Source organism: Perissodus microlepis, chromosome 20 (genome assembly GCF_051167445.1).
Source record: "Perissodus microlepis isolate ML-2025 ecotype Zambia chromosome 20, ASM5116744v1, whole genome shotgun sequence".
Classification (NCBI taxonomy): domain Eukaryota; kingdom Metazoa; phylum Chordata; class Actinopteri; order Cichliformes; family Cichlidae; genus Perissodus; species Perissodus microlepis.
Window position 1 is genome coordinate 11280738 of NC_140480.1, and position 27341 is coordinate 11308078.

At 41.1% G+C, this 27341-nt stretch overlaps 1 protein-coding gene across 2 annotated transcripts in view; it reads right to left on the minus strand.

Annotated features, from left to right (window-relative positions):
• Positions 1–12961: 12961 nt before the first annotated feature.
• mtor (mechanistic target of rapamycin kinase) overlaps positions 12962–27341 on the minus strand; it is a 76596-nt gene continuing 62216 nt past the window's right edge. For both annotated transcript variants that reach the window (XM_084918356.1, XM_084918355.1), the window contains exons 39-58: positions 26971–27168; positions 26323–26423; positions 26061–26157; positions 25830–25928; positions 25588–25710; positions 24733–24915; positions 24096–24230; positions 22464–22638; positions 19627–19762; positions 19355–19502; positions 18160–18282; positions 17534–17616; positions 17351–17423; positions 17185–17259; positions 15744–15879; positions 14839–14904; positions 14654–14734; positions 14306–14386; positions 13784–13889; positions 12962–13559 (exon numbers count right to left, since the gene is read on the minus strand). In XM_084918356.1, coding sequence (XP_084774482.1) covers positions 13544–13559; positions 13784–13889; positions 14306–14386; positions 14654–14734; positions 14839–14904; positions 15744–15879; positions 17185–17259; positions 17351–17423; positions 17534–17616; positions 18160–18282; positions 19355–19502; positions 19627–19762; positions 22464–22638; positions 24096–24230; positions 24733–24915; positions 25588–25710; positions 25830–25928; positions 26061–26157; positions 26323–26423; positions 26971–27168 — 2235 coding nt within the window. In that variant the 3' untranslated portion in view covers positions 12962–13543. The remainder of the gene's footprint in view (positions 13560–13783; positions 13890–14305; positions 14387–14653; positions 14735–14838; positions 14905–15743; positions 15880–17184; positions 17260–17350; positions 17424–17533; positions 17617–18159; positions 18283–19354; positions 19503–19626; positions 19763–22463; positions 22639–24095; positions 24231–24732; positions 24916–25587; positions 25711–25829; positions 25929–26060; positions 26158–26322; positions 26424–26970; positions 27169–27341) is intronic.

Consider the following 27341-nt stretch of genomic DNA (forward strand, 5'->3'; position numbering starts at 1 on the left):
AAGTGTGTCAAAGAAAGCAAGTGCTCTTTTGAGAGCTCTCTTCATGTCGTGGCGGGGCACCACTCTCCTGTCAGGTCCACCTTTACCGGACAAGAACTGCTTGTCACACTAATGGCCTGGAAGGAAAACCATGTCACTTTATCACCTCGCCACGACGCCAACATGGTCGTGGCTTTTGTCTCCTCAGCTCCCTCTCCGCTCCACAACTCCCTGGAAGTGACTAATTGATCCTAGGAGACGTGCTTTTGTTGTGTCTCGGGGGCTGATGAACAATGTAAGAAAAAGCAGCTGATAAAGGGAGAGGGAGGGGAAAGAGAGCAGGATGTGCGCCCAGCCCGGGATAATGTAGCCTACTGTCTACTGCAGTGCTATCTCATTTCCCCACACAAAAGTAACATCGCCACTTTGTAAATGAAAGTCAGTCAGGCGAAAGATGCCCCCTCACGCTCTAGCAGCCCCTTCTTGAGATAATGGGCGCATGCACATTATTTCTGTAGACACAAGATTGACTAAAAAAAAAAGCAGTGTGTGGGTAGTAAATGAAATTCAGTCAAGTGTGTGTGTATGTGTGTGTGTGTGGCTCCTGTTACCAACACTCCTACCATTCATAAGTATTCACCCAGGAATGCAGAGAACAAATGGTGGGCTTATATCTGTAACATTCATCCAATTCCTAGCTTTACTCATCTCTGCAGGATTCGAGTCCTTCTTAACTGAAGCTACTGGAGGACCTATTGTTTACTCATCTCCCTGTTGATGCTAAACACGCCGGGACGCAAACAACGGGGGTAAAAAGAAACGGTTTAGCAAACAGTATTAAGACCCCCAAAAAATCAGCTACGTTTCAAGAAGGACGAGAAGGAGGTGGTTTGGGCCACAGAGTACCCTTGGAAATCAGCCAGGAGAACAGAAGGGTGGAAAGCTATCAAAAGGAGGCGATATTCCCCTCCACACCAGCCCACACACCCCTACACCCCTCTCCTTCAATAGCTCTGGCCTTGTCAGATATGGTTATGCTTATTGTAGACACAGGCGAGGGGGGTCACTGCACCAGCATGCCTCAGAACATCACCGCGCCGGGGCTATGATAAGAATAGTCCACTGAATCATGGCTTACCGTGCAGTTATGTGTATGGATGATGCATGGTGAATGAATTGAAGATAAGGCCAGGAAGCTAGATGGAGTGGACACAGCTACACTTCTGTTGCAAACGCAGGGTGTGGGAGTGTGTGCGCATGTGTGTTCGTCTTGTGAATCATAATTTTCCAGGCTCAAAGATCCTTGAAAGGCTGAATTATACATAACAGTGCTTTAAGTTTTCTTTCTTTGCCTCCACTCCTCAGTTCTTCTGTTTGAGGTGCAGTGTCTTCTGGTGAGTCAAACCTTTCTGGGCTAAGGGAGGCAAACAGATGCTAACTCTACAAATGTGTCAGAAAAAATCCTATTACTTATTTTCTATGCCTATGGCTGTTTCCTTGACACTCATGTAAAGACATTGAGATCAGACTTTACGATGAAGTTAGGATTTTAATCAATTTACAAACGGCTGAGGCAAAGGAGATTGAAAGCACCTGCTAACTATCTTCCTCGCAAACTTTTCCTGATATCTGGCCATCCCCAAGAAGCATTTTGGTTATCAAAACTCATTTCTTAATGTACCAGCTGATGGATCATTTTTAAGCTCTAACCACTAGACTTACCCTGGTGAGGGAACGTTTCTTTGTATCTAGATTCTAGAACAACCAACAAGAGCCACAAACACTGCACAGATCACAGAAGAGAGTGCCGACACTTTAAAGAAACATTTTATCTAATAAATAAGGTTAATAAAACCCTAGCTATCATTTTATGGACCCCAGTGAGACAACTTGAAATTCCTCGCACTCTGCATTAAAGTCAAAATACCCAAAGCATTCAAGTTAGAATTCAATTTATTATACAATATAAGTTTAGTCATTTTGGGGTTGGTGCTAGCAGACGGACATAACAAGTAGGGCACCTTCATACACAGTGGAGAGCCCTTTGTGAGCATGAATTAATTGTGTTCTGTCTGCGTGCACACAGTGTCATAAAACTATTCGCAGTGCAAAGAAAGAAGTGTCCATGTCAACAATTGACGAAAACAGTGTCAAAAAATTTCAATTATACGCTTTCTATAAGGTTAATTATGAGGTTAATTATAATGTACAGTACTGTGTGGAAAAGTGAGTGAGTAAATGAAGGAAGGGATTACAGATGGTGGAAAACGAACGTGTTTGTCTGTCTCAATACATTCCAGGGTCTGTATATCAAACAAAAACTCTTAAATTCATAACTGATACTTTAAACAGGCCTGAACTAAGCTTTTGTCGGGAACTACGTTTGGCCACCCATGAATACACATTTGTCGTACATGTATTTAAAATAACCGTATGTGTCTGCAAAAGGTGCTTGTGTTGTTGATAATGAAGGAGAATTTCATTCAGTGGAAACCTATTGTATTTTTAATGCTTTTTGTAAAACAGAGCTGCAAGGCGCAAAAGAGCTAAAAGATTGACAGGCTTGGTTCATTGCTGGTTCTTACTCTTTTCGAGGAGAACTGGACAGGAATATCAGACTGCTACAATAACGGCTGCACCAGATTTTCAGTCAATCAACAAGCAGTATAAATATTTCTTGTTGAATACCCTACAGCCTGGCATTCTCCTTTACCATGGCAGGAAAATTATAAGTGGAACTGGATGCTTCCAGTAAGTTATGACAGTGAGGCATTGCGTACTAAACCAGGGTCCTAGAAATGGAGCACCTCGCCGGACTGCGGCTTTTGTTATGGTTGTTAATTACACCAGTGCTCTTCCTGCTAGAACATAAAAATGTCCGCAGTGAAAAAGGTTTATTCGTCGACTTCGATCTTTGTTACTGAATGCTTTAGTTCGCATTTCAAGCTGAGCTGGAAGTTCTGCCCTTTGCTGTTTGGGACAGGTGCAGAAACCCCTCAGAGCAAGGCCGAGAATGATTGAAGCTTTAAGAACAAAACAAAACAAAAAACAATCAACAGTTGAAAACATTAGCTTCCTCTCCATTTTCTTACAGCGTCCCCAGCCCATCTCATCCCGTCATCCCCATTCCACCTTCACTCCCTTTTTTCACACCCTAATCGTTGAGACTTACAGAAAAATCAATTTCCACTACCCAGCGGAGAGGCCCAATGTTTCACCACTGTGTCTGATTGATGACGTGCAGACGCCATCTCACACACCGCTGCTTTTTATAGCACCTCAGAGTTGGTCGCCATTCAGCGCATTTTTATGGCAAATAATAACAGGAGATGTAATAGCTATTCCCTGTGGAGAGTAAATCTGAGCAGGGAGACAAGAGGATGGCCCGCCCAGACAGCTGGAGGACAGTCCCACGTCAACAAGTTACTTAGGCTGAATGATTGGGTACACAGCTGCGAAGGGCTCGGGGCAATTCAACAATCAGACATGAAGGCTGTTTCTAAGATCACTGGCATCCAGTCTGGGCTTTTAGTTCTTTAGGTGACAACTATGCCTGCTCCTTTAATGCTGCACAGTGGCTAATCTAAAGTGGCTCAGGGCCCACTTTATCAGGTGCTTCCACAAAGGCAATCACATGACTTAAAGCTCGATACATACCAGACAGCATGCAGGTGCTTTCTGTGTCAGTGAAGTGCATTCACCCGGGCAATACGAGAGAGTCACGCTACCCTCCTGAGATTTTCACACATCCTTAAAAAATAGTGTGGAAACAAAAGCATCCCTATGCTGGCAGCTCTGAATGACCAGACAACAGACAGGCCAAATTACATACCAGCACGGCGGTGGGATGCAGTGGGGTATCTAACCAGCTAAAGTGAACGAAATGATGAGAGTACAGTGGATTCACGATGAACAAAGTGCTGAACATCACTTTGTTTTAAGTGGAAACAATCTGATCGATAGATTCTCTTTCTAAGGCTCAGTAAATTTATATCGAGTTCAACATCTGATGTGAATTTGTACCACGGATCTGTTGCGAGCTGCCACAAAAGCGCTGACCTCAGCTCAGTGCTGACCTAAACTCAATTTAAAATGATTCTACTTGTATTTTATCATCTTGTCTCGTACATTCATTCTCTGCTGAATGGGAAGTAATAGTAATCACCACAGGATCAACAGAACTAGGTTCAGTCCCACATGCAGGAAATGCAGGAAAATTAGATAACACTGCACTATATTATAATACAGGTCGCAGCTAAGCTTGTAATTTCTCTGTAATTAAATTTAATTTGACTGTATTTTATTTGAAATTACAGTGTGTTTGTATTTACCTGCAAATACTTAAAGAGATGTACACTAGAATAAATAATATTTACAGGAAACAAAGAAATAATTATCCTGTAAAGGAACTATATTTCCCCATATTACATAATAAATACACTGCACTTTTTGGGGTGAGGCCTGTATTATGTGGTGGTTTCATCTTGCCTTTTATTTTATCAGTATAAGTCTGCATGTTTTTTCATCTTTATTTAATGTGTGATTTCTATATTTCATTTAATGCATTATGTTAATGTTTATAATGGATGTTCTATTTTTCAATTGTTCTTTTATTTTACTAATATAAAGATGATACAGATTGATTTACCAACTTACAAGAAAAAATAACACACTGACCTGTGTGACCTTATGATGATGGATCCAAGTGTAACTATTTTATTTTTTTCTTTCACAGTCACTATTCAAACATAACTTTCAAAAAGAGTATCCCCTTCCTGTAAAATACACAAAAGTTAGGCAAGGTTAAGCCACTTCATAATTAAAAAAAAATAGCATGTATTTACACTTGACTCATGCAGTATTGTTTGTCTCTTTCCTGCAAAATATCTGAAGTTATGCAACACTTAAAATTAATCATGCATTAATTAAAATGACTTACAGCATAAAAATTTCCTTGTTTCCTGTAAAAACCAACTTCTTACCTTTTCATTCTAGTGTACCTAAATTCCATTTAATTACAGGGACATTGCCCCCTTTGTCACAGGCTGTATTATAAAGTGTTTCTGAAAACATCAAGGAGATTTCCAATACTGAAGAGGACGAGAGGAGACAAAGAATTTTGTGATTTAAATTTTCGTTGAAGCCCAGAGCTTCAATGAACTCACAAAGACATTACCCTGCAGAGATGGATGTGAGAATGCAGAGTTATGACTCAGTCATCTGAAAGTGTTTAACCTGCCACTCTCCTCATATAAACTCTTAGTAATGTCTCATTGCACCCATGTGAGAAGGTACTGGTCCATGAGAATTCACAGGGAGTGAGTGGTTGTCATGCATCCTGCACTCCCAGGCAGCTCCCTCATCTAAAGATCAGAGAATCTTCTGGTGTTTACTAACTGGCAGAAAGGGCAACTACAGTATAGACAATTTCGGCGAGTCAACAGACAAAAATAATAGAGCACGATGGAAACTTTCTTCCTATTAAAAATCCCCTTTTACACATTTTTCCACAATGTGGTAATAGGTAAGTGGCAACAGAGTGAATAATTAGCACCACTGTTTATCTCAGTTTGGCAAAATGTTAACACAGCAATGGTAGAAACTGGCATTCAGGTGCATTTTCTATTTGCCAGTGTTCTGGAAATGTAGTAAAAATTTGCTTTTAAATTCAGATGGAAACTTGTCTGTTGGCAGTATTGAAAACAGGGCCTTGTTACATGGTGTTACCACTGTGTTTTGTGGTTCTTTCACAGACTTGGGAACTATGTTGTGATGGAGTAAGCATTTGTGCTGCTGCATTTTCATGGATACAGTCGCTTTTTCTGAGCACACAAATGAATCATTGTTAAGATGACAAAAGTTTCATCTCCTAATATCAGGTGCTGCAGATGTCTTTGAATATGAAACGCAAGCCTGGGGAAGCAGTTTTGTCATCTCAGAATGAAAGTCTCATTTTGCCACAAACTAATCTTGCCGCAGTCAAAGGACACTGTCCCACTCACAAGCAGTTACATCACCACCGAGCATATAACTCCACCTGTTTGGCAGGGATGGGCATTGAGGTGCTTCGGGTTTATTACGTTTAAGGAGTGCGATAAATTTGCACTTGGAGTGTGGAAAAGCAGCGTTTGCTTGTTCTTCCTTAAATCTACTCAAATGCCAATGAGCAAGGCACTTAATCTGAGGTGCTGCTGCTTCTCCATGGGGGGGAAAATAGTCTTGGCCTCAGTTAAACTGTAATTTAAAACTGGAAGAGGAAAAAGGCGAAGGTTTGGCTTGGCCCACCAGAGTTAAAAGCATGCTGCAGCAAGCTGGTGGCTCAGTATCAGAGATACAAGCTGGTAGACAGAGTGTAATGGCGAGGGCAGTGATTCCTTGGCACACATTATGGCCATTAATAGCATCACTGGGATGCCAGCGAGTGGCTGAGCCACGCTGCTGCTCAGGTGCAGCCACTTCTGTCCAACAATCCTCTCTTTCTGAAATGAACCTTTGCAGCAGATTAAAAAACATCAGGAAGCACTTTTGATCACAGCGTTCCTCTAGAGGTGAGACAGCAACTCCACCTACATGCACAGTCTCCTAATATGAATTCTTGTGATGACATGAAATAAGACAACTCTGCAAGCTCTCACAAGGCCGGCCCTCAGATGTTAAGCGTAAATGAAAAATAAAACGATTGGAATCTTGCCAAATTTTCACAGACATTAAGAATTAAAATATATATATATATGAATATATAGCATTATATTAAAATCAATAATCATTTAAGGTTTAAATGTGCAGTGACAGCATGTGTAAATGCAGCTTCCATTGTGAGAGCTTTTCGATGCACTCCGAGTCTCAGCTGCTGACTTTTACTTTTCACACTGCATGTGAAAATGTGTTTGAAAAGTGCAAGTTGAGACATCTCTCCGCTATCTCTTTCTGCAATCCAATAAACCTGAAACGCAATTGAAATGTCAAATTGAATAGCGTCAGTGGCTGCGACTGGTGCCCGCAACTGCATCTACAGTAAGTACTGAGACAAACAACACTCTAACAATCTTTATTTATCTTGGGAAGGATTTTGCTGAGTGCGCAGCTTCTCTGAACACATTCATACAGCCCTGTGCTCTCACACCTGGGAGCTGTCACACACATCTGCAGACGGCCGCTCGCACTGTGCTGCAATCTGTCGAGCGGCTCGGCAAGTACAATGTTAAGGTCACTTTTGGTCAGACAGTCCAATAACTGCATCAAGATTGGAATAATATTATCAGCCTCCACAGCGCTGTCCTTTAGCTTCTGAACAATAACACAGCCTGCTGCTTGTGCCTCTCTGTCTTACACTGTGTTGGACAGAGGCTTGCAGGCTAATGAAGCCTTTTAAACCGCTGGGGAGATTTGCCTTTATTTCAACCTCCAAATTAGCACTGTGGCCCATTTGAGTCTGTGAATACTTTAGATGCTGTTGGACTCTAGGAACAACTCTGTGTATTCAGATCTCAGCAGTAGTGTCATGATAAATGAGACAAATAATGTCCAACACTCAGAGATCTGACTTTTTGAGTCGGGTTGCTGCAAGATGCTGGATTCAAAGACATCTCTGCTTCCATGGGAGCCATTCAAAAAGTGCCAGCTATTCACTACAACAAAGAAACAACATAGAATCTAAGAGTAGGTCCTTGTTTGTAACGTTCATATGCACAAGAATGCACATGCATGCACACAGGGACAATGAGCTGCCCACTCCTGCAGCTGCTTCAATGCCAGTCAGATGATTTACACTGCATCAAGAAATGGGCCGATGTTCCTGCAAATTCTGAGCAAGAGCCGGCGCATGATTTGTTAGCTGGACCTCACGAACAAAGATGTTCAGGGGCACTTTTTTTATTTAGGAGAAAATTGCAAAAAAGCCAGGCTGTGCTCGCTGAAACCTCATTCACCTCTGAACCAACATCCAAGGTGAAAGATGAGCACTGTGGCATATCGGTGATGCACATCATGACAGAAGGATCAGAACATAACTACTGAAGGTTAGGGAACACAAGATGGAGAAGTTTGACCATGTGACTATAGGTCAAGACCATCAGCACAGCTAATGGACCGAGCTGATCTAGTCTGTATGTAGATTTTCAAGCTTTTATTACATCACCAACACTACGCTGGAGATATTTTAGGGTTATCCGCTGATCTGTCTGTCTGTCCACTTCTCATGAATCTCAGTCACATTCTTGAGATTTATCTTAGACGGGTATTTTGACCATTAATCCAGAATTCATTCATCATTACGATCAAATGTAATCTTAATTTTTGAATTGAGGTCTTTTTCAGTCCCATTGCCAGAGGTGTAGGAAAACAAGCCATGCATGTATCTTCACAAAGGTTTGTGAAACAGTGAGTCAGAGTAGAGCTCACTGACTTCTTTAATCCTAGATATTCTCTGATAAACTGTAAATTGCATTATTAAAGCATTTAAGAACTGCAGCTTTAGAGCTAGAGAGAGTATTTGCAAAAGTCTTTTTTTCTGTAAGTATTGATTAAATGCTTTGATAACTGAATAAGTGTGTTCCAAGTCTCCTGTGGCACAAAAACTGTACGCCGGGAGCTTCATGGGATAGGTTTCTACAGCTCAGCAGCTCCTGTAGGTGTAACATGTAGGTGGCCTAATTCTTTTGTCCATATAATGCATCTCCAAAAGGTTAAAGGTCAACTTCACTGTGATATTTATAGTTTCCTGCAATAATACTCCCTGCACCTTATATAATAATCATAACTTAGCCGATTTTAGAAGGACATTGTGAGCCTGTTTCATATTATATAAACTAACCTTGGATCCGATGCTTGTGGTAATTGTGTCGCTATCTGAAAGCACTTGTGTTTTAAAAACTGTGGCTGCTGTCTAGTAACATCCATAGGTAAAGCATCCTCCTCTGTCGCGGCCAGAGTGCTGTGTCCTATCAGAATCAACATTGTTGCCAAATAGAAATAATAATACTTTTTATTAAATTCCTTTAAAGTCTTCACTACATGTGCAGGATTAATCTGGACACATGTGGTTGCATCCTTGACTGGCTTGGAGACGCGTGCAGACAACAGTAACGGAAAATAAATCTAATGCTGAATTTATAAACTCGATCCCCCAAAGACAAACCTCAACAGTTGTCGTTGCAGATATTTTCAAGCAAAAAAAAAGATCAACGGTGAAAAGAATCAACGGTAAGGTCTCTGTAAGAAATCAGGCTTTGTTTATGGAATGAGATGTTGCATATCTCCATCTCAGCATGTACCCAAAATCAACTTCATATGTAGAAAAATGACAAAGAAACACGATTTAAAGCTGTACTACCATCATTTTGTGCGCATGAATTCACTATTATTTCAGCAAAGGTAATTTCTACCTGTAATAAAAGCAGGTAGAGCAGTGTGTAGTCTTATAATTCTGGTGTCATGTTTGCCTTGTTCTGATGTAAGTGGTTAAAGGAGGAGGACGGGGAAGGTGTACTCACCAGTTAGAAGTGTTCCCCTCCATCCTTTGTTAAAAAGCATCACAGTCCAGCAGAGTCGGTCGACACAAAAATGAGCATACTGTGTGCCATTTGCTGATGTCGCTGTGCATTACACTTGTAATTTTTCAAATAGTTAACTACTGCACTGTGCCATTTGGAGCCGCCGACATGCAAAATGCGCAGTGCAGGCTTAAAAAGCCCAACTGGCCCAATTTTTCATCTTGCCTCTCCTTGGCCTGCTTTCTATATTTGTGTTTACAGTAACAACAACAAATGTATCTTTTTCCACGCCTAACTTTCTTTCAGTAATTCATCCCAATAAGCCACAGATGCTGGATTTGTGGACCACTTCAGCGCCGTTTGAATCGCCCTACTCTTTGCTGCTACTAATCGACAAACAGATGATTAGAGAAACAGAAAATTTTTAAGGTCCCTGCTCTGAGGAACATGAATGGGCAGGGTAAAGTAGGCTAAAGATGGCAGGAGAATGTGTCTGAAGTGTCCTTAGAGAGCAGCAGATCTCAGGCGGGCTAAACTGCTGTCAAGTTCATCGATACTGGCTTTACACCACAGCGCACAAAGACAGCCAGAGTCCTAGCTCCAGGCTCCCACTTTAAACAACTCCAGAGCCTGCTATCGAACTGCTCTGGTCGGCCGTCAATATCGCTTCTGTCTCCATCTCTCTCTTCACAGCTTTTATCCATGGCAGTGTGTTTGAGTTCAGGGGGCTTGCGTGGTATGAGTGAGAAAGCATTCTCATGACTGCAGAGAGGCACAGGAGTGTGTCGTTCCTTTGTGGTACAGTCAGAAAGGGTATCCAGCCAGCTCCCTTGTGCTGGACTCTAACTGGATTTAGGTCCTGAAAGTTTCTCCTCCAGCTCTACTCTTTCACACCTGATTGACACACCTTTAAAAAAGGGCTGTACATTTTCGTGACACCTTAATTAGATCTGGCGTGAAGCAAAAACCTGCACTTCGACCCACATCACCTGCCATCCCTGAAGAGAAAATGAATCACGTCTCACATTCAGCCAGTTGACTTCACAGCTCTCACTTAATTCATTTGTTGGGGTTTTCTAAAGCCCTCCGTCTTACAAGTGAATGTTAAGATCAGCTCATATGTGTGGTTTCACAACAAACTTCTTAGACTAGAGCACATTTTTAATTTTAGGACTCTACAGGACTAAACTTTGTATGATTCACAGATTAAAATAATACTTACTTATCTTACACTAGGGCTTGGAGCAGTACCTCAAGTTGTACCACCTTTCTTCTGCATGGCTGACCTTTGCAAACATGCTTGGACATCAGGTGTGTAGGGCTTCTGCAAGTCGGAGATGACCATATTAGGGATATCCCTTCTCTCTGACATCACAGAGAGCCACGAGTTAAAAAAAAAAAAAAAAAAAAAACTGTCCTAAATTGTGTGTTTGTGTGTGAAGTTTGAGCTTTTGGCTCAGAGTTTACGCACAGACACTGACCTCGTTATTTTTGCAGATGAGCATCGACCATTTTAACAAGACTCACTGAGGCTTACAATTCACTACAAGTAGAGTTACACACATTTGTAAAATTAAGGTTGCATAAGCATTCATACTTCTTTGTTTTTGCTCCTTCCTCTCTTCAAACTTAAATCTCACTCATAGAAAATGATGCTAACTGCTGAAAACAGAAATATAGAATTTAAAAAGAGAAACAATACTGGAGTACGGTGATGTTCCAGCTTAGATTTTTAGTTACTCATGTCATTGCAGATACAGAACAAGGTTTTACAGTTGGGCTTGTAATGCGTTTTATTCATGAGCTGTTACACACATATTAGCAAATTAAAGCAAATTAGAAGCTTTCACTGAGAAACGAGAAACACCCATGCTCTATCCTGTGAGCATGCTTGGGTGTATGTGACTACACTCCAGCCACAGCAAGAGTTGTGAAGAGCACTTATGAAATCTCTAAGGGTCATGAGATGCTAAAGAGGATGCATGGATGTGGAATAAACCTGCAGGGGAGCTCTTGCGGGGAAATACATGCTCAAGGATGGGGGAACAGGCTCGAGTCCCAGAGGGGGAGCGAATGTATTGCTACATTTCCCATCACTCCTAATGTGTCAGGCCTGTTTCGGCTTCATGTGACAGCCTTAAAGGCTGATGGAGCGTGGCCTCCAGCATCAGCAGCTTCTACCGCCAAGCCTCTCACCTTCCCTCATTTAGGGGCATTGTCTCTCGATGAGTATCATTTGTCACCATTGACTTGCAGACACCTGTGCCGGGTGTCTTTTTTTTTTCCCGCAGCCCTAGCCCATTTCCACAGTTGGTAAACAGCTAAATCCCTCTCCCAATCAATGCAGCCTATTTAACTTGAGCTATTGACTCGGCTGCCTCTCAACAGACTTGAGAGGCTGAAAAAAATACAAACAAATTAGACGGGTGAGAAAGAACAACAGAAATGGTGGCACAGACTATGAAAAGTCACATTTTCAATAATGAGCTTTTGGCAGCAGGAGGGAACAAAGTGACAGAGTGGAGGCGAAGGAAGCGAAGGAGAGTAAGAAGCGAGGAAAAACAGAGGCGGAATCGATCGATACGAACAGATAATCACCAGGCTTTTGTCCCAATGTGTAAAGAGTGTGACATTGCAGTGGTGGGCACGGCAGGGAAGAGATCAATGGGCTGCTTTCTGTTGATCCGTAATCCTTAACTATCTATAAGTAATTAACCTTCAGAGGAGAATGCAGGGAAGAAATAAATGGAGAAATTAGAGGGGGAATAGCAATGAGCAGAAGTAAAAAACAGAAGCTACCTTGCACTCACCAGATAACAGCACAGGAAACCAAATTAATAGTTGTCTCCAGTGCTGCCTCTGCAGTTTGCAGCATCTGATTCGGTTTTGTTTTTGTCAGACTGCATTGGCTGCAAGTGACTGCGTCTCCCTGTGGTCTTCAGACAATGATAGAAAAAAACAATGGCTGCTTTTAGAAAAGGGGAATCTAATCTCGATTTGAAAGCACATGCTTGAAATCTAGTATTTTTTTCCTGTTTTGTTCTGGTTTTAGGGAAGGATCTAGTGTGGTCTTATCCTCTCCGGCCTGATGAGTGAATCCTCTGCCAAAGCCTGTCTCCTAAAGAAGATGGAGGGGAGTGATCCTATTAGGAGTCAGAGTGCCCTCTGTCGGTGCTAGAAAAACAAAGACAGTGGCACCTCTTCTGAAATAAATAAATAAATATCTACGACACATTTTCATTTGGAGACAGAACATACTATTTTCCCATCATTTCTGCTCTACTTGATAGCAGGAAATGGGAAAGGCATGCAGCAAAGTGTCTGGAAGGCTGGATTCAAACCCCAGACTCTGCAATACGTCTCAGCGCTGATACATGGCACGCTCTCTACCGGGACGCCCTTACCCCTAGCTATTTTTAAACTGCTGTAGGTGTGACAATCTCAGTTTCATGAGCAATCGGTACAGTTCAATGAACACAGCACAGTCACAGTGGTATCTATACAGGGTTTAATGGCACACGAATGCCCACTCAGTACATCGCAGTCCACTCAAATCAAATGAAATCAAATTCTTACTGATCTCTGCTCATCAGAAACCCATTAAGAATGTTTAAGTTAGTAAAAGGCATATCATGTTGCTGAAATTTGTCACATTCATACACAATGATACAACAGACTGGTGGCTTTATGAGAAGAAAGCAGTATGTGGAGTAATAGATGTCATTAGTGATTACAATATGGCCACTGTAGAAAGCTTTTAGCGAGTAAATATAATGGTAAAAATTACAAATTACAAGGTCATTATAAGCAATGACTGCAAAATGGTAAATTATGATAATCAGGTAAAAACAAAGCACTAAAGGTACTTTCTAATAAACGTAAATGGCAATCCATACAATTATACAACAACAAAGAAATCAAAACAGAAAAAAAAGAGGAAAAACTTTGTTTAGGCTCTGCAGTGTGGCTTGAGGACACATTCCAGTGGATACCAATCTGAGCTGAGAGCTCCTACTTCATCTATCAGTGTGCGAGAGAGTCAAGGGTAAATCCTGGCTGGAGGAAATGCTTCTTCACCAAAAGGGACACCTGAACATTTGGAGGAGAAAAGAAAATGTCAAATTAAAAGAAGAGAAAGAAAAAGAGATCAACCTGTGGCACAGTAATTGCATTTAAAACTGCCCAAGATAACTTTTCTGCAACAATCTTCACACATTCAAAGTCATGACTTCAGTTTGATTTAAGGTGGATTCCTGCAGCCAGGCAACACTGCTCTGACTAACCCTGAAGCTGAAAATGTAAGGCATACTGACCATCCGATGTAGCACTGGCACAGATTTTCATGTGAGGTGGCTTGTTTGATGAGGAGCTCTACTTGTGTCGGCACATCCAGCGTCTCTTCGTTAGAGAAGTCACGACCTATAGGGAACAAACTCTTTTCACAGATCTGCTCCGGCAAAATCAATCTGCAAACACGGCTCGACTTTGTTCAGACAACACAAAGGTGCTTTTAGGATAGTGCAAGATCTGAAAAGACCTCTCGTCTCTGTTATGTTCCCTTTTGTTATTAAAGCTCTGCTGAGCTCATTTTTGATCAGACATTAAATTGGAAATGTATGCGAGGGACTTGGGACTGGTTTGGTTTCAGGAGGATGCTGATGGACTGCAAGTCCCTGCTTATCCAAGAAATTTAACTTTAAGTATGTTTTGTACTTCCAGTACAATGTGTTTAAATTAAAAATATTATTCATAAATCTTTATCATTTACTTATTTAAAAAAAGAGGGTACTTTATAGACGGGAGAGTGAAATGTGCAGTAAAAATGTTCCACTTACCCGTAAGTTTGTCTCGCACTCTGTTAATAATCTGAATAGCCTTCTTGTTGAGTGCCTCAGGTTGTACCAAGCCATCTCCAACTAAAAACACACACACACAAAAATACTAGCATCAACAACTATTGGCAGCTTTAAAAAACAAATGATGCTGTGTCTATACCGAACCTTTTCGCAGCTAAAGGAAATCAAAGCAGATTTGTGTCCTGCCTTACCATAGCGCAGTGACTTGCAGCCATCATTATGACAGCGAGTGCTCAGTATTTTGATGGCAAAATAAGCAGAGCAGACCTAAAAAGCTGTAATACAACAAAATAAAATCACTTAAGTCTGAATAAGCAGGTAACTCACTGAAGGAGTGAATCGACTCGGGCACAGTGGTCCCTGCTTTCTTGTGCGTGGTCTCTCCGAGGTCAATTCCCTCAAGAGCCTCTGTAGATGACGCCACATAGTCAGAGATTAAAAAAAACCTATTTTTCCTTTATTAAATAGAAAATGAAACATAGTTATGGTTACAGCTTGTGTTGGAAACTGACCCACTGACTGCCCGGCGGTGTACGAGTCGGTCCTGGTGCGGGAGCGTTTGGTTCCTTTTGTGTTTGCTGTGGGCGACCCGGGAAAAGTGTGCATTTAAAAACATACACAAACTCCTCTGGAGCATATTTCATTTACCTCATTTACCAGGAAGGATCACCACCTCTCTGACTGCTTTAAAGACAGAAACTCGGGTTTCTTCCACAGTTATGTGCACTATTCATTAAAAGTGGTCAGATTATAGGAAAGGCCTCTCTCTTTATGTTGTCCCCCAGATTTATTCTACCCATCTGTGACCTGAAAGTCGTGTTTCCTGCTCCTTTGCATTAAATGGGTCCGGTTTGCGCTGGTGGCTATTCAGTAAATGGCTATAGTAACACACACTGTAGAGAATACACTAATGAGCGTTTAACTAATGCAGCTGTAAGTCCCTGTAAGGAGAAAGTGGTTTTATGCACAGATCCCTGGCTGCTTCTTATTTCTTAAACATACTAACCCCAAAATGCTGAACTCCTTTATAATCAAAGTGACATATTCCACTTTTTTTGATTAAATGTCTTACTAAAGGCAACCATAACAGTATTAGTAGAGAAGGTGCCACAGAGATTTATTCACTGTGTACACTTGAGTTTAACCAGCGACCTTTAGATGTCTGAAGCACTTCATTAACCGTTTCTCTCGAAAACACAAGCTAAGCAGAAGTCCAGTGCAGCTTGATGCGAGTAGATTTAACGCTCCCCACTCTTCACCGCCACAAAAAGAAGTCTTTCAGCTTGAACAAGTGTAATCTGCTCTGACTTTAACCAAACTGTTACCGGTCTGAGCTGGTATGCTGCTGTGGTTATGTGAGGCTGTAATATGTTGATCTAACATCTGTACTCAATTTAAACAGCTGGCATTTCCTTACTGTCCATAAGCCTCCAGTTGAGCAGGGGGTCGTAGACGAAGGCCTCCAGCACAGCCATGACGCTGTCCCGGTGCTCCCTGAGCACCTCCATCACTGTGTGGCACGTGATCCTGTAGTTACCATCCAAGCCCGTCACCTGACGCACATGACATTTGGGAATTAGGTTTCCATTCTGCGTGTGCACGTTACAGAAATATCAGTATACTTATAAACAATGATCCAATAACATGTTCTGAGTTTAGTAGTAGAACAGCCTCTCTGTTTGTATTTAGAAGGCTGAAAATATGTTTTAAGAAGATTTCATATGTCTAAAAAAAAAAAAAAAAAAAAAAAACGTCCAAAAAACTTAAAACTTAAAAGGCAAAACTTAAACCTCTTACAATGCAGAATTTTATTTCTTGATGCTTTCATTTTTAATTCCTTTTCTTCCTTTGCTCATTAAATTCAAGGCACAGTGAGTCACAGCTTCTGATAAAACTCTGCACAGTCACAGAAGACTAATTATTATTTGGAATGAAATAAAGAAGACAAAGAAGAAGCAGCTCAGGCAGGATTCACTTCAGTAGAGGAATACTTGTCGTGTTTAAGGGTGGGGGCCTTTGACACCAGAATAAAATGAATGTACTAGAAAGACTTTTCTGTTGCAGAGTCTCCGACTGTCTAACCTAATTAAACGGGACTATAACTGCTTTAAGCTAGGCCATAGGGAGGAGTGAAAGAGGCATTTAGCAGGTGGGGAAACCCTAAGATCTGCCATAGCGGTGCAGCAGAGAAAAATGACTTGCCTTAAAATAACTCTGACATTGATTTGAACTGTGAGCTCCGGCAGATTTTTCTTTGTGCCCACAAAAGCTTTGATCAGCTGACCAAAGCCAATTCTCTTGGCTCTCAGGCTTAAGTCTTTGTGTTTAAGTCAACTACATGATTTTGCATCACGACTGTTTTCAAACCCCTGGCCACAATGAAGCTAGTATAAAGGTGGATGTTGCTAAGTGAAACGAACGAGCATCATCATCCTAAATTCAAACTGAGAATGTAATCAATGACCTAACCTAACTGTGATAATGGACAAAACAGCAGCACCAGGCCAACACGGTCTGTGGCTAAAATTTACCACAAATACAGAATTACATTTTTTGTGGTCGTTCCTCCGCGAGCAGGAAAGATACTTAACCAGCTTTATTAATATCTGCCTGTGCGAACAAATGACAAGGAAAAGGTAAGAGCACGGGTGACGCTGCTCTACACTGTTGAGCAAATATCTCCATGACACCAGGCACAAGAAATGCCAATCTGTAGTACCTGGAAAATGAACTTTCTTCATAATATTAAGTATTGAACTACCTATCAGATTGAATGACTCATGACCACACATGGTGTTACCGTGAGCACACTTTACCACACTTCATAGAGTTTGTCACACGCCAGCATAGTCGTATACCTCCATAGCATTGGTTAGCATCCTAGTCAATCGGAAGGGAATCTTTTCAGGGAACTTTTCTCTGGTCATGGCCACCTGTTAGAAATGTATACGAGGGTAAGTTTAAAAAAAATATATATATATATCATAAAAGTTTGTAGTATATTTAATACAAATCTCCTCCCACCTCAAAACAGTCTCCAAAGTCGATGTGTAGGATCTTGCCGCTTAACCGGTCTAACATCAAATTGGATGGATGCCTGGAGAACAGAAACATCATCTCCTCAATAATTTTTTACCATTTTTTTTGTGGCCATTCTAACACTTTACATTAATATAGGGTTTTTAGTGTTTTGTTTGAGAAGCTCACCTGTCACCCAGTCCGAGGATGTAGCCCACCATGGACATCACAGCCAGGGATCGAGTGTAGTTCGTCCTCCTGTCGAACCACACCTGAAGGAGAAATAACATTTGTGTTCTGAGTGCTCCTCTAGGTCATAATCAAAAAATATTGTGGGAAATGAAACAGAAATCTCTGGCAGGCTGCTGAACACATCTTTCCAGACACTTAAACACATGGAGCATCAGGTACACGGGGTACTAAAACTGATTCAATTTGATGGTCTCTTAGTGAAATCCTGCAGAGTCAGTGCTTTAAAAGTAGGACAGATAACCCAGAAAACCCATTCTTTAGGGGAAACAACAATTTTATTTCACTACACCTGTATCCCCGCAGTAATCAGAAAAATGAGAAACTACAAAGACCTACTTTGATCGGTCTGCATCCAATGAAAGCCTTTCCCAAAGGAAGACCAGTTTTGAGGTGATGTGGTATTTTATTGAGGAAGAGATGTTAATTCAAGAAGTTATTGGATCTATAAATTAGACTCTCTTGACATTTTATCCAAGGACCACTGAATACATAAAGATAGACAGTGAAAAGATCAAGTCCCCTGCTCTGCACTGCTGACAAAGTATAGAAGTGAAGCACTTTACCTCAGAGCTGGGGCTCTTGAGCCACAAGAGCTTGGCCAGGTCGTCTCCGGCTGTGTTATTGACAGCATGTTCAAACACCTCCACCTTCTCCATCAGCGTCAGGTGGTCATAGTCTGGAGCCATCTGGAGTGAGAGTTGAAAGTCTTTAAAGTCTTTTGCTATTCAGTATTTACAAATTCAAACAATTAGCAAGAAGCACAGGTGATCAACAGAACATAGACATTCATAAAACTTGAGTTTTCACCCCCATGGTGTTCGATTGTGTTCAAAATGTAACTGCTCACCAGTATAAGAAAAGACATTTACAAATGTTAATCAAATACTTTTGGAAATAAACTGCTGTTCTTCAATATCTGATATTTGGTTTCTTTCTGTTTTTATTCAGACCACCGACAGACTGGGGGCCTGCAAGAGGCAGCAAGGATAGGCTATTAATATGTTTAAAAGGGAAAAAAAAGTCAGATTAATCTGATTGAAAATCATAAACTGGATACAAATTGTGCAAATCTTTTTCTGGTTTTAAGGCCTTGTAAACGTCACACTATAAGCCACATTCACCCATTTGCTGTTTCTATCACAGCTGAAGTGAAGTGTTTGTCCTTCATGATTTTTCCCCAACGACATTTTGGCATGAAGACTGAAGGAGCCAGGCATCAAACCACTGACTTTCCCCCCTGATCCTGGTATTGGGTCAAGAGCTTTTACTTTCTGCAGTGATGTTTTAGCAAAGAAAATTATGTATTTTGTTGTTCTCCTTTGACTAATTAGGAATTCCGGGGAGGATATGCAGTTAATTTGTGACAATTAAAAATCTGTAAATGTGTTTTCACAAAGAGTGATTGGTATTCATCAATATAATCACTGGAAACAGATGCTTCCTCAGCTCTGATGAATCTATTTAGTGTGTAGTTTTATATGAAAATGACAATTTTATAAACGAATGGGACCAGCTTGTTGGCACGAAACATAAACAACATGTGAGTACGTTCAGCCAATAACACATTAAAATGTATTTAGTAAGACAGGAAGTTAATTCATCATGTGAATGTGTTTTTTGTGACATGCTGAAGTTCCAAAGGAAGCTAACTGGCTGAAAAAGTAACTAATGGGATCAAACAATGTAAATAAGCACATAGACAACATCCTGAAACTGTTGTCACTTATTCAGACAGTGGAAATAGAAGCAGTTCCTCACCCGGAGCATGATGCGATGTTCAATGTTGAGCAAAATCTTTTTCTTCTCTCTGTAGTCTCTGATGAGGGCATGCAGGGTGTCACAGTGGGGCACCCAGCCAATCAGGCCCGAGTTGGTGGACAGGGGGATCACTGCGTAGCGCTGAATGCTGATGAACACAACACACAGCCGGGATGAGCACAAACAACTTTGTCAGGTATGTGCGAGGTGAGTAAAACACAACTGTCTCTTGGAATTTGTGCGTGTGTGGTGACGCCAGAGTGTGTGTCTACCTGAGGTTCTTGCGCAAGGACGCAGGGTCGTTTGCCAGAAGCGTGTTAACCAGACCGAACAGCTGCATGACTCTCTCATCCTGCCTCAAGTCCTCATGGCCCTTCAACAGGAACATGAACTCGTGGCCATTACTACCTGCAGATGGGGCAATAAAATACAACAATGATGGACTGCTTGAACAATGGAAAGAAATGCATAAATAAACTCTTAATGGTTGGAAATGGCAGTGCTCGGTATTTTTGCCAGGGTCAACTCATACTCCTCTGAGTATGAGAACAAATGAGAACAAAATGATCAGCTCACCCCCCATAACATTTGAAGCTAAATTCCCCAAGTGCTTTTCAACAGAGCGAGAAATTTTCAACACAGGATTTCTAAATATACTAGTTTTCTATACTGACCTTTACCCTGAGCCATAGCACAAAGTACTGCTGTGCAATTAGGTGTTTTAACTTTGCAATGCTAAAAGTTTGTAAAATTAAGCTTAAACTGAGGTTTATCTTCCAATTTACACACAGTATAAAAACTTCGGCGAGTGTTTGAGCTGTCACTTCAGAAATCATCATGCCACGAACTAAAGAAATCTGTTTAGGCTTGAGAAAAAGATTTGTTGATGCTCACAAAGCAGGAGATGGATACACAAAGTTATCAAAGTGTTTCCAAAGTGTCAAGAACTGGAGTGAGAAGTATCGTCAAGAATTTTAAAGTGAGCCTAACAGTACAGAACAAGCCTGGCAGAGGTTTGAAGTTATGGAGAGAAATTTACCTCAAAAGGGTTCCAAATGCCTACGATAACATCCACAGGCCTTTCCTAACATGCAAAATGATTTGTGTGTAACTTTTGAGGACTCACGCGGTCATACTTGTTTTAAAACCACGATCTAAAACATACGTTGCTCGTGGTGAAGAACTACCTCCGGGATATCAGAGTGACTGTTACTGTCTGGCCTGCACAAAGCCCTGACTTGAATCCCTTTGAAAATCTGTGGAGTGAACTAAAGACCAAGGTCCATGCAAGAAGACCATCAAATCAGCAGACGTGTGAGGGACTTGTTGAAAACCACAACAAATTCCAGCAAAAAGGATTCGCAACTGACTATTAGCATCAGGACGCGAATAATTTTGACCAAATAAACAGCAGATATGCAATAAAGGATTAAAAAAACTCTACATAAATAAAGCCTATGATGCTTATGAAGTACCACGATACTGCTGGATGAACTATGATATTGACTCAGTCCTCTTGAGCAGAATGAAGTTTTCAGCATGACAGACAGGAAAACATATTTCACTTATCTGAATTACAGACGATGACACTTATCTAATTGCTCCACTATTTCACCAACACTGTACTACCTTTAATGGAGTAAACTGAAGCTTCCAGTGGAAAATAATGCCCCTGTTCTATCCCGAGTCTGCTTCTAATGACAACCCCAGTAAGTACATTGTACCAGAAAAAGGAGCATCGAAAGTAAATCTAGGTTGCCTGCAGTGGCTGACAGGTCTTAATCTGAAGTCTTGCTCCAGAGGTCAGTTGATTTATTAGCCATCATCTTTTACAGAGTGTGTTATATAACACTGATGGAATACATCAGAACAAAGCACAGTATTGTCCAGAGAAGTTCTGCAGTTGTAACCTCTCCCCAGCAGTAAAGCTGCAGCTGTCTGTGCAGACTTTGAAGGAATTAAACTTGGTCAATAACGCTGATTCTGAAGAAACACAAAGTCCTGTGATGACGGTTCAAACAGGGATATTGCCCTGCGCTACAAATTCTAAATCATGTATGCTTCACACACACTATCAGCCCTGCAGCACAAAAAAAAAATCTATCACTGTAGTTTCAAGGTGGAAACCGCACCTCAGTGTCACCAATTCAATATCCGACTACACGTGAAATATGGTCACAATCTCCCCTTGTGCTTCTGAGGTATGGTGTTGAATAACGGCCAGAAAAGTTTCTTTTGCAGAAAATTATGTCGTCACACTGAAGTCAAACTTTGACCTTTTGCCTACATTATCTCATCAATTTAGCATTTTTGACTTATTAGGCACGTATTATTATTAATATTATATCTTATATTATAGCTTATTAATTCAGTCCACTGAGACCTAGTGGATGTTTGTGGCAAAATGTCCCTGAAGGGCAATGAATCCCTAAGATATCGTGAGAATCAGATTTACCGACAGTGGGGTAGGACAACGAAAAAACATATTGCCTCCGGTCACGGCTGGCGCTGGTACAGGGGCATAAAATGTGTGAAGCAGAGTGAACAGTTTATGATTGATAATGTGTGGATTTGGCTTCAAGACGATGTGATATTACAGTGCTTTGCCATTTTAGAAGCACTTCGCTGTCATATTTCATATCACACAACGGAGCAGAGGGAAGCATGTCAAAGTTATTTATTTCAGTATTCAATTTAATAACAAAGAACAGTGTTGGGAGGGTTTGCGACAAACCGTGGTGTGCCCCCGTATGTTCAATCGGAAGAGACTGGGAAAAAAGCAAGACTCTTTTGGTAGAAAGTTAAATAACCATCGAGTCTGGTCCACGTGTGGTGAGTGGAATTCATATTTGCTTATCACTTGTTTGATCTTGCTTCTGGTGGTATGAACGTTTTCTACGGTCATATTCTAGCCACACCACATGCCATGACCGATGAATTCAAAATAAACTGTGCCCTGTTTATTGTTGGATTCGATTAATATTGAATTTTCTCTAATGTCACGGCCCATGCCTGCTGAAGGCATATGACTAGAAATATTCTTTAATCCATTTTCCTAATATAATGGGTTCAGAGCCACAAGGGCTGTGCAATTTTCTCCTAATCTTACCCATGATGGTGAGTTTGCGTGGGCGCTGCTTGGAGGTGATGACCTGCAGGGAGGGGGCGATGGACTGGATGCGAATGATAGGCTGGTTGGGGTCATAAGTGCCGGGTACAGCAAGCTCCAGGTCTCGACACATCAGCAGCTTCGGAGAAACATATTGCAGCTCCAGGGAGGTCAGCTGTGAGGAAAGTTGATGAGGTGGGGGTGTAGCACAGGAAGAGACAATTAGTTTTAAGTCTTGTGTACAAAAACTTCACTGACAAAGCAGCGCCTGCCAAGCCAACAGTGCCTAAAGCAATATGCATATTGTAGCAGACACTGGCTCATATCCAAGTTAAAAGGCTTTATCCAGAGAAACTTGTTTATACGCAGCTTTTTATAAATCATCTGGAACATTTCACTTTCTTAATGCATTTGCTGCTTGTCTGCAACCATCAGTCATTTACACTGCATCAAATCTGAATGTGGCACACTATTTAAAGGCCTTGATGGTTCATTTCTGAATGCTGATGTATGGTTACTGTCCCGCCCTGCGCTGGAACTGCCGTTTGGATGCATTCTGGGAAGGGTTTATCTCTATGTTAATGCCCTGTGGGGGAATATTTGCACTGCTCCCAGCATGTCGTAATGCTGCAGTGTATTTCATGCTGCGTACTGTAATGTCACAGCAGGGTGCATCCTTGAGAGCAGGGCCATGCTACAGTGTCAAATAGCATCGCCATCTTCATTTTTTTATGTGCAGTACAAGCTGCTGACAGAACTATTTTTAATGTCACTCTTCAACAATGTGATGATAGCTGCTAGGAATGGCATCTATCAATTCAATTTCATCTCTTCTCCTATAGCAACAAGCCCTGCTTTCTATTGAAGCATCTACCCATTATGTTGTACCAAAGTGGCTACAACAATCTGACAGATGCTGATAGTTAAAACCAAACAATTGACCACAGAAAATAAACTACCTGCAACTTGTAAAATATATCTCGAAAAATATTCTGCCTCTTGTGAAATTTTACATTAGGATATTATGCCATAATTTAATAGACAGAGTGGCGCCTGAGGGCGTGACAATAAAATGAGCAATGCTATCCACTGATGCTGTGCCATTCCTCTTCCTACATCATCACTCTCATCACCATCCTGCCATCTTTCAACATCTTGCAACATTAGTTTTTTTCTTCCTGCTCAATGACTTTAAACAGAGATGGGGGAATGAAAGAAGTCGCTATCATTAGCTCCCATTCAGTGTTGTTTCTAATGTTGGTATGCTGGCAAAAAACACACAGTAGCCATTAGTCTTTTATGTCATATTACACGACTAAGAGACATTTACCATCTTAAGATCAAAGAATGAGTCGGGGCATGAAATGCAAAATCTATAATCTGATGAAACGCTGGAATGAACACAGACGTGGTGAGATGTCAGCTCAGATTTTTCCAGGAGGCACAAAAGACGTACTCTGACGTACCATATGACACAGTACGTGCACAAAAATGCTAATACTGTACATACACTGCATATACTGTTGAATATTACTACATGAGGCACACTGCAGTGATCATTAGGATGGTGATTTATATATTATTAACAAAAAAAGTAGTGTAACTGACTGTAGGCTTCATATTTTCAATCACCTGTGGCAGCTGCTTGGAGATGCGTCTGAACACGTGGTAGTAGAGGTCCCAGGCCTGAGTCAGGTCTTTAACATTTCCAGAGCGCATGTACTTCCTGCACCAGTCTTGTGCCTCCATCAGGTCCCTCCCATAAGCCTGTAGCATGAAGTAAGAGAAACACAAGTGCTTTCTTTTTATGTCCAATTTCTTTTCTCTCCTGAAAGCTATTCAATTTTTAATTTGGCTTATGATAAATTTATATTGTGCGGGATGGTATACATTTTAGATTTGTGGAAGCTTGGAAATATTTCTACCACTGCTGTTGCTGATGAGGATCCAAATAAAAAGTATATATATAATATGCACAGGCCACCAAGGCCCCTCTATAAGGTAGAATGATTTAACATCAATTTTCTATCTTCCAGCCTCCATATCAGAACACATTTTGTTTTCAACAGTTTAGATGAAGCATGGATAGAATGTTTAATCATTAATCTTTAAGCCTTTTTTGACAGAAATGTAATAAAATAATGTGAAAGTCATCATTTACATTTAGGAATAGAATCAGAAGCTAGTGCACACATGCTTGAGTACAGTTTCCAGTCCATGTCATCATTGCTTGCACCGTGACAACAAATCAAACCGAGAAGATTCAAACCTGATTGAAAGAGGTCTCTTTGAGGGTCTGTGGTCCCCTCTCCATCATGGCATGTAGGGGTTCCAGTACAGCAAACATGCCCTTGACGTTGCGCTCACCGAAGTACAGACGTGATGCCTCTTCAAGGCCCTCGTGCCACATCTCATGCCACAAGATGGCCACTCGGATGAGCTCCTCACTCACCTGGATGAAGGAAAACAAAAGGAAAAGGTCAGTCTGTAGCGTAATGATGACCTGTTTTCACAGGTAAAATCTGGACAATTTAAAATTGTTTTATACAGAAAATATAAATTGCAAATATTTTAAAGAAAAAAGGAAATGCAAAGTTCACCTTCATCAAGCTTTTTCCTTTTACAGGATGATGTACATTACAATTCAATTACGATTAGAAATGTTCACAATCACAACAAAAAAGGCTGAATTTCCTCCTCTGCTGCTAATTAGCCTTTCCCATTTAATTTTAAATGATACAACAAGTCATAACAAGAACCAGAAAACCATATCTACATTTCTATAACTCATGTTTGGAAATTAAATATTTTGTTAATTATATATATAAAGAAGAAGCTACTGTCAGCTCTGCTCCCTCATTAATATGGAATTGCCACAGCAGTTAGCTCTATTTGACTTGGCAGGTTTAGTCTTAATTCATTTATTGCTGGATGTCCTTACGCAACCCCATAAAAACCATGTGTCTTCTCCCGGGTTCAAACCAGGGATCATCCACTTGTTAGCCAAATGTTTAGACCACTAGACTATAAAGTTCACATTTAACCCAATGGAACAAACCCACAACTTTTTACTATGCCATTTATAGAGATGTTTTAATTCAGTAGTGCAACAGAGATGTTTTACCATCATAGCTTGCTGAACTAAGGTGTTGCAGTGTTCACACATGTTCTTCAGGATCTTGTTGGCAGCATTGTGGCGGGCGGTAGTGGTGGACTTTGAAGCCACAGTCAGTGGGTAGATCAAAGCCTGCATGTGAACACAGAACAACCGCTGATCACTGAGGGTACAGCTTTTAACTTTTCATAAAAGAAATGTGGCTGTTCTGTGTTCTAAAATATAGCCTCCAGTAGAATAAGCAGACTTACCTGGGGATGATATCGTCCAATGTCAGTTAGCAGCTGGTGGATCAGACGGCCCACCAGGGCTCGAGGGGTGTCGATTCGAGCTATAAGCTGCGGGATGACCTGCAAATATAAAAACATTGCACTATAAGTATGCACTCAAATCAGCCTTTTCTCCCACCCAAAAAAATATTTTTCATATGATTTTATTTCTAGGCTAAAGCCTCTTTAAATTTGTATCTCTACATATATTACCTGCAGCCAGGTGTCTATTTGAATGGTCTTGATGCCTTCCACCAGAGCTTCATTCACTTCGGGCCAATGACCATAATCAAACCACAGAGTCAAAACCCTGAGCAGTAGAAAACAAAATAAAACTAGACTCTCTCTTTCTTTTTGACCATTGTGAATCAATCACAGTCAGCCACTAGAGGGCCTCCTGTACTCACGTAGCACGTATGGGTGCTCTTTGGGCTACTTGTCCAGTGTGTGTGTGTTACAGTCGGACACAACTCACCTAAGTGTGTCCTGTAAGTTATTTCCTCTGGACAGGGAAATGGAGCGGAAAAAACCTTGCACAGCAGGAACTGTGTACAGGAGCAACGTCTTTGAGAGGTCCTAAAGCGAGAGAGTATAAAAAAATATGCTTTTCATGATTAAAAAACAAACAGTCAGATGACAACCTGAACAAGTCAAGCTGCAGTTTTCAGCCATGTCAGTCTTGACTTTTGACCATTTTGTTGTAAAATATTGCAGTTTTAGATTTATGTGGTGTGTTTTAGATGACAGTGAGACATTAAAAGATTCTATGTAAGCACATACTGAACTATAGATGATGCCTCTTTGTAGTCATGCTAAGATATGGAGAGCCACTGCAGTTGAGAGTTTAGAAAAAGCTCTGTATAAACAGAGTGCAATAAGAAGATCATTTTAGGTTTTTGAGATGATTTTGGATAGGAAACAAAAATGCCCAAAAAACATGCTTTTTGAGCAAGTATGTGCAGAGGGATCTCTGACTGATGAGCAGTTTTGAACATTTGGCGAAAATATGTGTATAATGGCTTACACACCAAGTCAGGTATGTTAAGTATCATAAAGCACTAGCTGAATTTAGAGCGCTTGGACAAGAGGACACCGAATGCTCAGTGTCATTTCTGTAACTCACCTCATTGACCTTCTTCTGACCTGGTGAGGGCACAGGACTGGGATCAGTGCTGTCAACCTCACTGTCGCTGTTGCTGGCTTCACTATTAGCACTGGCACCACTGGCGTGCCGCAGCTTCTTCTTTTCATCTCGCCCTTGGTTTTGGTGTTTGTAGTGCAGCACTGCCTCAAAATTCATCACAGCCCAGGCGTGCCAAGCCTGCCGAAAGATGGTTCAAACTGAGTGAAACTGGTGTTCAGAGCTATTTACTGGAAATAACTTCCACGTTTGTTCATGATGTCATTTTCCAGTTTGCTATGGGACAGATATCTCCCAGGGCGCTGTAATTTCTCTCATACAAACATATGAGTTTGATGTTTGCACTGTTATGC